General features: G+C 37.4%; 1 protein-coding gene across 2 annotated transcripts in view; it reads left to right on the plus strand.

Annotated features, from left to right (window-relative positions):
• The window catches only part of LOC138705948 (facilitated trehalose transporter Tret1-2 homolog), a 37926-nt gene extending 22369 nt beyond the window's left edge, over window positions 1-15557 (plus strand). For both annotated transcript variants that reach the window (XM_069834757.1, XM_069834758.1), the window contains 2 exons: window positions 2531-2787; window positions 14473-15557. In XM_069834757.1, coding sequence (XP_069690858.1) covers window positions 2531-2787; window positions 14473-14704 — 489 coding nt within the window. In that variant the 3' untranslated portion in view covers window positions 14705-15557. The remainder of the gene's footprint in view (window positions 1-2530; window positions 2788-14472) is intronic.
• The last annotated feature ends 502 nt before the right edge of the window (window positions 15558-16059 follow it).

Below are 16059 nucleotides of genomic sequence, written 5' to 3' on the forward strand. Positions count from 1 at the left end.
GCGGCTTGGTGCCGGGCCCTTGCATCAATTATACCCGGCCGCGAGATATTCTCCTGAATTTGTCAGTACTCTTCTAAGCATTTTTCACGAATAAATATTTTATGGCGAAAATATTCTTAGCATAAGACTCGTAATGCTAGTGATTGTGCCGAAAAGAACAGATTCAGATCGTTTCTACATTCTAAATTATAAAATCTAACTAAATAATATCTGTGTAGCAAATATCAGTGACCAAGCCACTTGTTTTTTAATGATCGGGAAATTTTCAACATTCGGGAAAGGAAATACTGCTGTTTAAGACTAGTCATAAAAATTTCCCGCAAGCCGATTACAACAATGGGCGGTAAATCCTTTGTTCACAAAACTGAACGAAAGAATATCCGTGTTGCAGATGTCAGTGACCAATTAGCTGGGAAATATAAGCAATTTCTTTTTTCAATTAAACTGAAGTTTAGGGCAGTCTTTATCCACTTCTCGATACTGAAAGTCATAGTGAATACTGCCTTTTTGCAAGTTCGCGTTGCAGTGTGTAAATGCTTGTTTCAAAACCCAAGTGTCGTGATTTTTTTAAGTAGTAGGCATACAGACTTGAATATTAATATGAATAAAATACAAGGGACTTACCAATAAACATTCTGACGGTGCAGATAAAAAAGTTTTTTTTCTTCCACCATGTTAATAATGTCAAAAGAAATGCTTACACAAATTTTGGTCACTCGACCGCATTTACGAGGCCGTCCAGAAAGTGGTTTTCCCTGGGGCTGTTTACAGAAAAAAGGACAATTGCATGGAAAGATTTATTGAAACAGATACAGCAATTGTTTCGGTATTTGTCAACATATCCCCCACTGGAACTGAGGCATTTGTCATATCATAGGATCAATTTTTATATCCTTGTGTCGTAGAAGTCAGCCACCTGGGATCAGAACAAGCGTTTGACAGCCGTCTGCACCTCTCTGTCGATCCACTGATATGACAAATGCCTCAATTCCGGTGGGGAATATGTTTAAAAATCGCTCAACAATGATTTGTCTGTTCCAATTAACTTTTCCAATGAAATTGTGTTTTCTTTCTGTTAAAGTCCCCTGGCGAACTTATTATTTTGCGGCTCTCATAATTGCGGTCGAGTGGCCAAAATTTGTATAAGCATTTATTTTGAAATTATTAACGTGGTGAAAGAAAAAATTTAACTTCCTTTATCTGCCTCCACCAGAATGTTTGTTTGTAGCTTAATGTTGGTATTAAGAAATTTCGTACTGATGATGTTTGTGACGCAATAACCAGTAGTGTATTCATCTCAAGTCCGCAGAGCGATCTCCAGGGTAAGCAAAAGGAGCACACGAGCACACACAAGAAAAGTCTGTGTTCACTCGTGAGTACATTGATAACTACTTCAAATTTGGTTTCATCCAATACTCTGGCACTGACCAATTGGCATGACCTCAGTATGTCATTTATGTTACTGTTCTGGGAAATTAAGCTATGAAGCTATCGCGATTTTTCGAGATCTCGAACATAAAACATTCAGATTTAATCAACAAACCCATTGAATTCTTCATGCGTAAAAGAGATGCACTTAAAAGAGAAAAGAAAATTATTTCCCAAATTTCAACCACTGGTAAGTAATTACTCTTAAATGTTAAGATTACGTACGCCGTACTCAGGGCCTAAATTATTAATACTCATGTTCGTTAACTGTAGGAACTTTTAAAACATTGGTAAGGTATTTACGAGTAAATTTTTTGGGACCGAGCCCTCGTCTTACAGCAAAAAAGAAATTACCGGGCCGCGGTCTCTGTAAGGTTGAGAATCACTCATCCAGTACACTGTTAGGTAAGATGTATCTGACTTTCCTTCAGTAACACGTAGAATATGAAGTACTAGTATATCAAAACGTTTAGGCCTGCTTTCGTGTTTCAAAAACTGTATTAGTAGCTTCATGTTTGTTGGTTATTACAACATTTTTCAGCTCGAGAAGAGCTTTTCGATCTGCAGTTCAGGAAGCTATCCTTGTCGAAGTGCCTAGTCACAGATTTTGGTTAAAATACGTCACAGAGTTTGGAGAACACACACTTTTTATCTCAACTATCTGAACTTTCCATAATAGTATCAATTCATTCCACATCTAGCGATTTCTTTGCTCACAGCTATGGTAAACTACTCACTGTATGCTCAATGATGCAGTGACTCTCTCCCTCTGTTTTCAGGATATTAGTTAATCGTTTTGGCTTGTATTTCTTGAGAACTTACTCTTATTATATTACTTCAGTTGAACGATATGCTTCGAAATGAGACAAGTTTTCAACAGGTTTAGATTTTATCTAGATCTATCTAGACTAGGCGTAAGTACAGCTCGGAACGCAAGACCTGAGCCAAACTTTGATATGTGCAATAGAACCAAGATGACATCTTCTCTGTAGCGGCCGGCGGAAGGGAGTGTATGCTTTCTCCTCAACATGTGCTTGGTTCATATTTATTCTTCCCAGTTATAAAAAGAAGCGTTGTACGATGTCTGGGATTGAACTTTCAGGTGATCGTGGCTGCAGCGGGATTCCTGGGCAGTGTGTTTCTGATCGGTGTCGTGAGTACCCTAGGCAAGAGGAAGTTGGGGCTCTCCAGCACAGCCGTCTGTGCCTTGTGCTGCTTCTTCCTCGGTCTTTATGCGCTCCTGGCTGTGGAGCCTGTCGTCACGTGGGTGCCCGTCACGCTCTTCGTGGTCTTCAGCTTCTTTACCACCATACAGGCGCAGTTGCCCTGGCTCCTGGTCGCAGAGTCTTTCCCTTTCCGGTAAGAATTTTGAGTATCCAAATTGTTTGTAGGCCTAAGATAATTTCAAATTTCATTTAGAAGTTATGAGACTATTGTTTAATTTATCAGTATCGTGAGTTTCGGCAAGTGTGACTAAAAACCGAAATTTAAAACTAGTGATAAGGTATTTACAGTATCCCTACTGTATAATTAAATGAATCATTTATGCTGTTCGTGATTCTTGTTGTGAACATATCTATGATTGTAAGGTAGGTTGAGATTTAAAATAACAATTTTCATAGTTTTGTATTTCTGTCTTTATAATCCTCGCATTTAAATTTAACAAACCGGAGCCTCCTCATTAGCCTAATTACTTCATAATGATTAACGGAAAAATAATAGAACAAGTAAATAACTTTAACTATTTGGGATGCAATGTATCCTACTGCTAAAAAAATTGTATCAATATAAAAATAAATCGATTCTGTAATATGTGTGGAACAATAAGAAGAGCATTAAAAAATAAAACATTAAGAACCACTCAACTAAAATTTTACTAAACAATGACAGTACCTTTATTAACGTACGCCTATGAGAACTGGACACTTAATATATCACACAGAAGAAAAATAGAGACAGCTGAAATGAAGTTCTTGCGTTCCGTAGCGGGTTATACACTTTTAGACAAAAAACATAATGAAGACATAAGAACACAATTAAATATATACAACGTAAGTGACAGAATAAACCAAATAAGAACTAACTGGTTAGAACATATTGAAAGGATGCCACATAATAGATTTCCACAGCTGTCACTTCAATATCAACCTAAAGGCAAAAGGAAAGCAGGACGTCTAATTACAAGATGTAAAGATACAATCTCTTGATGTGGAAACAGGTCAAAGGCCTAATTCCATGAGGAAGAGGAAGAAGAAGAAGAAGAAGAAGAAGAAGAAGACGAAGAAGAAGAAGATCTCATAATTGCTTCCTCATTCCAAAAGGCCTAATCTCGGACAACACTACAGTTGATAGTCGAAACCATTCACATTTCAATATGACGCGAATGAGTTGTTTGAAACTGAAATAAATATGTAATTAGAGAGAACTGAATTCATGAAAATAAATACTACAGTTAAGTACCTTAGGATTAAACTATGTTTTCTTTAATTGGCTTATTTTACGACGCTTTATCAACTGCGATGGTTATCTAGCGTCTGAGTGAAATAAAGGTGATAATGCCAGTGAAATAATACCCAGTACTTCAATAGTATTCGCACCACATATGCCTCACTTGGGTCCGTGGACACAATGGTGTAAGAGGAAACGAAAAAGCTGATGAGTTGGCGAAAGCAGAAGCCTCCAACAGAGAAACTCCGACCTACACTCTACAACATTTATCATATATCAAGAAACAAATAGGACAACAGACTCATCAAAACTGGAGTACTAGATGGACGACAAGCACAACTGGATCACTAACAAGAGACACCTACTTCCCAACAATCCACGACCGACTCAAAAGCCATCACTTCAAACCTATTTTCATATCAACGCAATTTCTTTCTGGACATGGGAAATTTGGAACTTACTTCGACAGATTCAACATACCAGCAGACATCGACTCTATTTGTTCCTGCCGCGAAGACCTTCACAGTGTGAAACATCTTCTGCTTGACTGCCCCATTATTGAAGTAAAGAGATTTCAACTAAGACACATCTCCTGGACTGTAACACCGAGTACAGCACTCCATTATGTGAAGTGATTAAAAAACCGTGTTGCTACAGAGAATTTATAGATATGTTAAACGTTATCTTTAAAAGACTGTAGAGCTATCTTACACCATTAATTGTGTACATAAAATAAGTAGTCTATAATATATGTAGTATACCGTATAACTAAACTAAAACCCTAGCATACCGCTTGATAAATTAGGGTTCTCTTGAGTGGATATTTAATAATAATAATAATAATAATAATAATAATAATACCAAGGGTCCAGCGCCGAAGACTACCCAGCATTTGCTCTTTAATGGTTTGAAGGGCAAAAAAAACGGAATAAACCTCAACCATGTAATTCGTCCTTACCAGGATATGAACCCAGGTCCACTCGTTTCACGGTCGAATATGCTAACCGTTACCCTACAGCGGCGGACTAAATGTTGTTAAATTAAATATTTGTCTTTATACTCCCCGCATGTATCAATCAACCCATTTGTATAGGAATAATGAATTCATTATGACGTCACACATTTCAGAACATGGGAGAAGTGATTGTAGAAGGAAGAAGAATAAAGTGCATAAGATTTGCTGATGATATGGCGTTGTTATTAGAAGAGGAGCTGATACTAAGGAATATACTACTGAAGCTAAATAACAGTTATGAGCAGTATGAGATGAGTATAAATGCCAACAAGACGAAGACCATGGAAGAAAACTCGCGAATTCTAAATGAGGCAGCAGAGCAAGTGGACAGCTTCAAATACTTGGGGTATACTATAAGCAGTAAAGTGAGTTGCTGCCAGGAAGTTAAAAGGAGAATAGCAATGGCAAAGGAAACTTTTAATAGAAAAAGAAGCATCTTCTTCTGAAGAAGAACTAAGGAAGAGGTTAATGAAGTGCTTCATGTAGAGTGTAGCAGTGTATGGGGCAGAAACATGGACATTACGACGAAGTGAAGAGAAGCAATTAGAAGCACTTGAAATGTGGATATGGAGAAGAATGGAGCATGTGAAATGGACAGACAGAATAAGAAACAGAGCTGTGTTGGAAAGAATGATAAAGAAAGAATGATGCTGAAACTGATCAGGAATAGGTAAAGGAATTGGATGGGTCACTGGCTGAGAAGAAACTGCCTACTGAAGGATGCACTGGAAGGAATGGTGAACGGGAGAACAGTTCGGGGCAAAAGAAGATATCAGATGATAAAGATGACATTAAGATATATGGATCATATGTGGAGACTAAGAGGAAGGCAAAAAAAAAAAGGAAAGATTGGAGAATGCTGGGTTTGCAATGGAAGACCTGCCATTGGGTAGAACACTATGAATGAATGATGTCACATTCGTTTCCCCTTTACGTTTTATAACAACTGTCTCGTTCGAAAATACTTTCTTTTAAATACATCAAAATTTCAATTATCCAAGACTTACTGTAGTTAATGTCGTCATCGTATTAACAGAAAGTGTGACCAGATTTCTCGAGTATTAAGCGCATAAACGTATCGCGTTATTTATTTTTTTCTTTAAAGACAGAGGAATGACAATAATGTAATTATTCAGTGCTCAAGGTTGTGCAAGAACGTATAACATTCCTTACGCTATCTGATGGAAAGAAGATTTAACAAGTGTAACTAGCAACTTATCGGAAAACATATATTTTAAAATAAAAATAATAAGAAGGTTAAATACTTACAAATGAAGTTGTTTAGGAAAACAGATAAATATACTTTGCTATACCATAAAATAAATAAAGAAGTTATGTAATAATTAAAATTTAGTCCGTCTGTTCTAGAAAGAATCAGAAATTACAAAACAAAAATTAGATACAACATAGGCCTATAATATTTAAAAGGGATGACAGCAGAATCCTTCTACAGTAGAGGAGTCAAGACCTGCCCTGTGACCGTATCATGTACCGTGGCTATATCACCAATGGGTATGGAGGGGGAAGATAAGTTCGTCACCTCAATGCAAGAACTAGGTAACTTGATTTTTCATATTTTGAGATATTGTCTATTTACTTAGTTATTGCACTAAGAAATATTTCTCGTTTTCTTTAATCTATATGTTACATTGGAAAATAGATATCGCTGGTATCACTGGATCAGTTACCTAGTTCTTGCATTACATTCTGTTCGATTTTTGCTACGCTATAACAGAGATAACTAAAAAACGCAAACTTCGAGTTACCTAGTTCTTGCATTCAGGTGACGAGTTATAGTCTGAGATGAACTTCCTTGTCAGTAGATTCGTATAATATTAACCATCACAAAACAAACTCTCTTCGTGACAGCTCATTTTTTTCCCCCTTTTCGGACAGCTCACATGCCAGGTCTAGCCTCCTCATCTATACAAATTTTGAATTATCGAACCGGAGGAAGAAGAAAACTAGTACTACCTTTAAAACATGTAACTGACGATTTCATTTTGTGTTCCTTAACGAAACACCTGGTCTAAAATCGTGAAGGACGATGATGATGATGATGATGATGATGATGATGATGATGATGATACCTCGGATTAATTTAGTTTTTCCAGAGTATTTTCATACATGTATATCTCTTTAAATTATATTTTTTTTTTCTGGAGGCGTTTTTAATTGGAGGTTTAATTCCAAAGTTAAAAATGTACAGTTACCCTTAACAAGAATGAGACGACTCTTGTTCGTCGGAAGTTAAAAGTTCTACAGCGCGGTTCACTCGATATCGACGTAGACAGGATGACAACTGTTCGTGCATGCGTAGACCTATTTTCATCGTACTCCAAAGTGCACACAAGTGCAAAATGTTATCAGTTGTCTGTGTATGTCTGGTGTAGTTCTCTTTTTACGTTCTTGATCATTTACCTTTAATGAAAGCTTGAAATATACCGTGTAACATGAAAGTCATACGCCAAAGTGTAAAAACAATATTAATTTTGAAATGACAAATGAGACATATGGCACAGACAGGAAGGAACATTGTAAGGACACGACAAAGACAACAAAGACCACGGCAAGGACAAAGATCAGGCCCATGGTTACATACAAGAACCACGACAAACAACACGACAAGGATTATGCCACGACATAGACCACCATAAAGATTAAAAGGGCCATGACCACGAAAAGGACTATTAGAAAGACAACAAGGACCGTGATAAGGACCAAAATCAGGACCATGATAATATACTACAAGAAACACGACAAACACCTACACAAGGATTCCGATAATTACCAGGACATGGACCACGATAAGGACTTCGAAATTGACCAAGATAAGGACTATGACAAAGACAACAAATACTTATTAAGGACCATGACAAAAGCAGCAAGAAGAACGATAATAACTATTACAATGCCAACAATGACCACAATAACGACAACATAGATCACGATAAGGGACATGTCAAAGACAACAAGGACCAAGACAAAAATAATAAGGATCACGATAAGGACCATGACAAGGAAAACAAGAACCAATATAAGAAACGCGATACTGTATGGCTAAAGACAAGGGCCACGACAATAATTACGAATTAGACCACGATAAGGACAAGGTCATGATAAGAGTCACGACATGAACCACGATGAGGGCCAAGACTATGATAAGGATCATAACAAAGACAACAAATACCAAGATAAGGAAAATTATAAGGACCGCAACAAAGACAAGGATTACGATAAGAAACATGACAAAGACAACAGCGACCACGATGAGAACCGTGGCAAAGACAACAAGGACCATTACAAGATCTACGGCAACGATCACGGTAAGGACCATGACATGGACCACGGAATAATCACCACAAGGACTTCGTCAAAGACAAGGACGATGTTAAGATCCATGACAACAATAAAACAAAGACAAGGACCACGATAAAAATAACGACATGGGTCACAACAAACACTATGATAAGTATCGCGATAAAGGCCATGATACACACTATGATAAGGTCCATAAAGACCAAGACAGCGATTTGGACTATGCGAAGACGGATACGGACCACGAATCACGATAAGGATAAGGGCGAAGACTACGATAAGGCTCACGACATAGTTAACGACACGTACCATAAGGTTCAGGATGATAAGAACCATAACATGAACAATTTTAAGGACCGCGACACTGACTACGATAAGGATGACGATAAGGACTACGATAAGGATCAAGACTATGAAAAAGACAAGGAGTAAGAAAGAGCTATTACAATAACAACAAAGATTACGACAAAGGCAACAATGATCACGATAAAAAAAACATTACAAAAAGAATGAGATCACGAAAAGGACTATGCCAGAAACAACAAGAACCAATGTAAGAAAAGTCACATGGACGAAGACGAGAACACGATAATAAATCGCGACATGGACCACGATAAGAACCATGACAAAAACAGAAAGAACGATAAGGGCCATTATAATGACAACTAGGAACACGACAAAGACAACAATGTTCACGACAAATAAATATGACAAATGCAATAATTGTCACGGTAAGGACCATGGTAGAGACAACTAGGATCAATATAAGGACGCGAAATGGACAAAGACGGAGACAACTATAAGAATCACGACATGAACCACGATAAGGACCAAGGCCACGATAGGGACCATGACAAAAACAAGATCGAAAAAGGCCATTACAATGGAAACAAGCACTGTGATAAAGACCCTAACAAAGCAGAGAATAACCACAACAGAGACAACAATGACCACGATAAACACCATGGCAAAGACATCAAGGACCACTATAAGGACCTCGATAAGGACAAGGTCCACGATAAATATCATGACATGCACCGACAATGATCGCAATAAGACACCATGGCTTGGACAACAATAATACGACGACAAAGAAACAACGACCATTTTAGGACCACGAAAGGGACGAACACAAAGAGAAGAATAACAACGACCGCAGTAAGGATCAGGACATGCATCGCGATACGGTTAACAATCAGGACTACGACATGGACACAACAAGGACCATGACAAGCACCAAGGCCACGATTAGACGCATGACAAGGACCGTAATTAGGAATACAACAAAGGCAACAAGATGACGATAAGAATCACGAGAAAAACGATAAGGACTACGATAATGATGACGACATGGACAACGTAAAACACCACGACAAGGATTACAATAACCATGGATGGGCAACTCGTGCTCCCAAAGTGCTAAAAAACCTTGAAAGAGATAAAGACAAACGGAGCCAGCCGCAGCAGTTACAAGTTGTTTGTAGTTTCGCTGCAAAAGCCACGGTGCGCTCTGGCGGCTCATGCAGGTGATCGTGATATCTATTCCATGATTTGAATTTCAGAATGACGCATGGTACAATAATTATAGTAATTTAGACAGACTATAGCTGAACACATAACAAAATTATATTATATTCTAGCTTTGTAAATTAGTTTAGTACTGGAAACACAAACTAAATACAATCTTTTCAAGATACAACAAATATAGCTGCAACATTTATTTATTATTATTACACCATTTGTTAATATTTCTTATTATATGTCTTATTTGAAACGTAGAACGATAGAATTTGCAAGTCTTTATACATTAAAGCATCCCTCTGTTCTCAGAAAGTAATAGTCTGTATTCGCAAACAATAACAAATTCAGGGAAGTATTTTTTTACATGTCACGGCAGATGAAATAAGCTTACTTCTGAGCTCTTTCTTTACTCTGAGAGCTTTTACACTTCTTTCTTGTATTAAACTCTGCCTCAAGCACATATAGTATATATGGAAGCAAAGAGTATATTTGGAAATTCTGACTTAGGCAACATTACGAACATTTCGATTCCTGATTTTGCTGGAGTCTGAGTGGCGTGCTGTTCTGTAGATTTATTAATTCAAGCTATAAATTTTCAGGATTTTCTATCGGCGTAAGCAAAAAGATTTCAGAAAAATTTCGATACCTTGTCAATTGTCAGTGTTTTTCCAAACTTAGCAGTGAATTCTGCTGTAGGTCTTGAAGTAGGGTCTTATATTATTTGATAAGAAGAGTTTCTTATCGCTCTTCAAGATAGTTTATAGTCAAAGAAAGTGAAGTTGTCTATGTTCTACATGTTACTGCCACATTTCAAATTTATCCACAAATGTCGATTATATGTCGTGCAATTCTGTAACTCGCACGCACAACGTGCTAATGATATTTGATATCAGTCTCACCTTGTTGATATCTCATGTTTACCTTTAGCTGTTCTAAAACAGATGGAGACACTATTTCTTTACTAAAACCTTCACTGTTTATTTGTAACATAAAATGTCATGCGTAAGAAAGTGTAATAGAATACAAGCTTTACCTCTCTTCTTAATAAAAAAATATCTTTTTACTCGTAACTAAAGGGAAATGATCTGGACTTATATTGTTTTTCACTTAACCCTCAACTGGTATTGCTTTTTAAATGTACATTACGATATCTATCCATATGGGTCTATATTGACCCATAGATACCAGTTGAGGGTTAAAACGAGCCGCCACTTACTGGAGATGCGATCGAACTTGTGTCTTGAAAGAACAGCACACAGACAATACAGCTAGTACAGAATCCGTTCTACCTGCACTGAGATTGTGTTGACAATTTGAGAGCACGAGTTGCCCACCCATGACAATAACGAATACGATATGGTTCACGACTAGGAATACGAAAGAATCACGATAAGGACCAAAACCACGATAAGTACCATGACAAATACAGCAAGAATTGTTACAAGGACCACAACAAGGACAAGGATCACAAGAAGGATCACGAAGAAGACAGCCACTTAAAAACCACGATTTCACAACATAGCTCGGGTCACAAAATATCATTGCTTCTCTGTACCGAATAGCAAATGCCTGCTGTGGGATCTAAATTCTGGACTGCTGCTAATGTCACTGTCTTGTTTCGGTAGCTCATACGAGTGCAGTAGCGTGTCGGTTCCAATGTATAACCGAAACGTCTCCAGCTATTTTAACGCCTTATAGTATATAATATATAAATATTATTGACTACTTAAATATTCAAGATTTTGCAAAAGATACTGTAATTCGTTATTTAACAGATGCATTTAATAATTAGTATTAGGCCTAATATATCTAATTAGTCAATAAACGCAATAGTGCTTTTTCGTTCAATCATACCATGAATAAAATTGAATGCACATTAAATTAAACACTATTGCAAACACGTAAATAAAATAGTTAAAATCAACTGAAGGGGTAAGAATGAAATAGTCCAAAGCCACACTTTTAACAAAAATTGTTTTGTGCTAGTGCATTTCTTACGCATATGGGGAAGCTACTAATAAAATATTGTAATAATTACTCAACAAATGGCATAGGCCTAAGGACTCTAAACCTTTGGAAAAATTTGACTATTAGGCTTAGGAATATTCTTTAATATCATTCCAATCGTTAGTTTCTCACGTGTGTGTGCGTGTGTGTGTGTGCGTGCGTGTGTGTGTGTGTGTCAAAAATTGTGTAAATGCATTCGTTAGATTAAAGTTTTTAATATTATAATTTGTAATTTTGTATTATTTGCGATCATTAACATATAATCTCAGGACTTTGTAAAACTCTATTTCAACATTATTTAGCTATTTCAACGTTATTTAGACAAAAAAATCTTTGTGTAGACCAGGGACCGTCAAGTGACTATACTCTCGTGCGTACGTACAAACCCTCAAGCCCTGACGTACGGCTGCGGGCAAGGGTAGCTGCTTCCACAGTGGCGGAGCTAAGAACTTGTATGTGAACCAAATTTGTGATAAGAAATTAATTAATTACACCTTTTAATTGAAGCACGCTTTCACTGTTAATTGCACTATACTGAAAAACAGTACTCTATACAATTTTGTACAGTTAACTATATACGAAACAAATTTTTGCATGTTTGCACAATAATGAAACAAAACAAAATATACACTTTTATACAGATTAATATACTGTTTGTCTTCTTCTCATTGCTATACAATTCAATTAACAAAATAAAACAACAGTACAAACGTTGTCATTCAAATAGAATTCTCTAATGATAGTACTTTTTCTTAAACATCAGAGATCCGCTGCGATTTTTGCAGTTTTCTGTTAGTAAGCAGCTATTTAATTCTCGGAGCTATTGTTTTAGTACCAGCCAATCGCAAACATGCTTTCAATTGTTCATCACTTAGTTGTTTTTGTGACGTGACTTTGTAAACTTCATTAAACAAAACACTGTTTCGCATACGTAGGTTGTCCCGAACATTTACAACGTTCTTGCAGCAAGATTGTACTGTTTAGGAAACCTTTCTCGTGGAAAACAAGTATAGAAATGGTTAATACTTTTTGTTTTGATATTTATCCTTTAGCTCAATATCGCTTTGTAAATCAAGTATTTCTAATTGTAGTTCAGCAGGAATATCCAGGGCACTCACTGAAAAAGATATTGCAAATATCTTAAATTATTGTTCAAGATCTCTAATATCCTCAAATCTACGTTGGAAACTTCGCACAATTGTTGCATTATTCTTATATATTCTTTCATGTCCAAGGCTTCTAACGGGTTTCCCATGTACATCCATAAATAAGGCAGTTTCATTTCTAAGTGCGAGAAAACGTTCCAGAATTTTTCGACTTCACCACCTTACCTCGGTATGGTAGAGTAAATCCCCATACTGTTAATACCATCAAGCAGTGCCCTGAAGTCCCTGTGATTAAGTCCTTTAGACCTTATGAAATTAATTGTTCGCATAACAACATCCATTACATTGCTAAGGTTCATGTTTTAGCACATAAATATTCCTGGTGCAAAATGCAGTGCACCGGTGCCCCCAAGCGACCTCGATAGGTTCCACCACTGATAGACTGCAGTGTACAAGTGTACTGCCCGCAGTGGAAGCCGTAAGCAGGCCTGTACGCTCTCTCGCGATCTTGACTCGACTTGGCGGAGCCTGGTGTAGACCAATAATCGAACGCGCACTCTTCTACACAACAGACAGAAGTCTTACCGTCTGAGCTATTGAAACGACACGAAAGCTTCCCTTTCTGTGCGGAGTGTCGATCTAGTCATGAAGGTCCAATGTCGATTTAAATACACGATATATGTATATATGTTTATCTATTATTTACGTCATATTACCATATTTTTTTGCAGTTTTTTAAGTGAATTTCGGAACGATGTTCGTAACAAACCAAATAGCCCGAATTTAAGTAACTCAATATTCGTTATCTTGTGTATCAGTGCTCTCGTCTCCGATCATGCGCAGTGTCTTACATCTGAGACTCAGGAATATTCAATCGTCTCATTCTTTTTCAGGGAAACTATACCTGGTGCAATGCACGAACAGAATCTACTTTTTAAAGTACTCCTGGTACGAGGAAACTAGATTACAGCGGAACTCCGGCGTACGCTTTCCTGAGTGTCGTGCTTGCTCCGGCGGGAGTGTTTTCCCTTATCATCGGTATCATCAATTTCGTAGCGTAAGATTTTGTAGGAATACTAGGGTCAGAATATTTACGAGCACATCTTGGAACACAACTTCTATAGTTATCTTTTTCCACGTAACATTCCACCAAATACATTCGCTGTTCAACCATATACTTCGTTTTCCAATTGCGGTACAATTCTCAGAAGCAACTAACTGCTGGGATATTTTGTAGAACTGGAACCCCACGCTGCTGTCGGGAGAGCAGAAAGTCGGCCGGCGCGGAATGAAGTGAAGTTTCCTCGTAAAATGAAAGCACTGTATAATATGGTAAACGATAACTTTTATTACAACAAAGACAAAGAGAGAGAGCCTTCTTCAGAAACTACTTCTCACTGGGAAGCAGGAAAAAAGCATGTAAAAAATGTAAAATCAAGTCATTAAATCTTGTAGGATAGAATTTCTATGGAAAAACAAACAAATAAGAGCAAAGATTGGCTGTTTCTGACCTGTATATATTTTACGACGTGTCTAGAAAACGGCAAATATGAACTCTGACTGGCCTCACTTTAACAAGCCAGTTCGCAACAATAAAATTAAGGCACCTATTTTTTAAACTGTTTGCAGAACGCGGGGTATAGCAGGCGGTGTGGCTGCATCGGCCATGTACCTGGTGGGGTTTATAGCCTCCAAGACGTACCTTGCCACCGAGCACTCTATGCACCTCTATGGATGTTTCTGGTTCTTCTGCGCCATCAACTGCCTCTGCTTTGTGTACCTATTCTTTCAACTGCCCGAGACGGAGGGCAAGTCCCTCGAGGAAATTGAGCGTCTATTCGCCAGCAACAAACGACGCTGAAAATGAAGAATTGACGACACCGTCTTCTTGTCAAAAAATGATCTCAGCTTTCTTCTAGAAGCCCCAGATATTAAAACTCAATGCACTGTCGAAACTGACAATTCACTTGTAGATTTACCTCTTTCACCTCCAATTTTACTTGTAAGAACGAATTCTTTACTTGTCAGTCAAAGTGTATGCATTGCAACGAAGAAGATGCAGTTTCGATGTTGTGTACAGTATGTATAAGTCGAGATTCGAATTTCGTACAAGACAATGCACATTTATACGACGGAAATGTAAAGATGTGTTTTGTAAATGTAGATTCGGCGCATGCTTACAATAATTTGCCATAAAAATAAGAGAGTTTCACAAAATATTGAGATGCTTTTTCAGTTCCTTCCACATTCTACTGTTCTACCCACAGTCACTGTATTGATACCGTCCTATTAAAGAAGTCTGATCAGCGAGTCTATGTATCCTATGTCTTCTTTTCCTTATCCTCGGACTCCACATATTTATTGTGTAAGTCCATCTAAACTGAGTCTCGCGCAGTGTTCGGTCTACTTCCATGCTAGCTAAAGGCCGTGAACTGCTCTATTCTTCATGTCGAGTAGCAATTTATATTTTAATTCCTGTTGCTTAATGAGATATGTGAAACCTTCATTTCGATTTTTTGCTGAAATAATTGAAGCAGTGTTCTTTAAACTTTGAATAACATTTTTCTACGACCATGCGTTAGTCACAAAATGTTCCCAATAAGACACGCTGGTGCATTACATCGTTAAATGCCTATAACTTAGTACCTGCATAATATAAACACAAATCTATGTGTAAATTGAAGAGTAAATAAAGAACTTTCTACCTATGTATACTATTTTATTCAATAACCAAAATGCAACACTTTTCGCTCACGTCCCATCTTCAATCGCTCGCAATGTCCAAACTACAAGAGTTGGATCTACACATAACCATGAAATACTCAAGTAAATGCGAGCTTTTCCATCTGTATTCAGATTTAGGCCACTTTTTATGATTTAAGAGTTTTGGTACAATTTGTTAATGAAGAAAACTCTAACATAGTCCGCCGTGAACGTCATTTACAGATAAGATATCATGATTCTGCCACGTCTCATGTCCAAATTCTCTGTCAGAATGGCCTGAACATATCCCTAAGACAAAGAGGTCTCTGTTCAGGTTTTTTTTAATTGTCAGACGTCGGTTGGCTCTAATCAAATCCCGAATTCATACATTTTCATTTGTAAGCGATTCTATGGCCATGCTCGTCGTCCAGCGAAAATTTGCCTGTTTTAAGTCGGTGAAACTACTTACAAACTGTCTTTCTGTCAAGGCAACATCACCATAGACCAGTGATG

This window comes from Periplaneta americana, chromosome 9, assembly GCF_040183065.1.
Source record: "Periplaneta americana isolate PAMFEO1 chromosome 9, P.americana_PAMFEO1_priV1, whole genome shotgun sequence".
NCBI lineage: Eukaryota > Metazoa > Arthropoda > Insecta > Blattodea > Blattidae > Periplaneta > Periplaneta americana.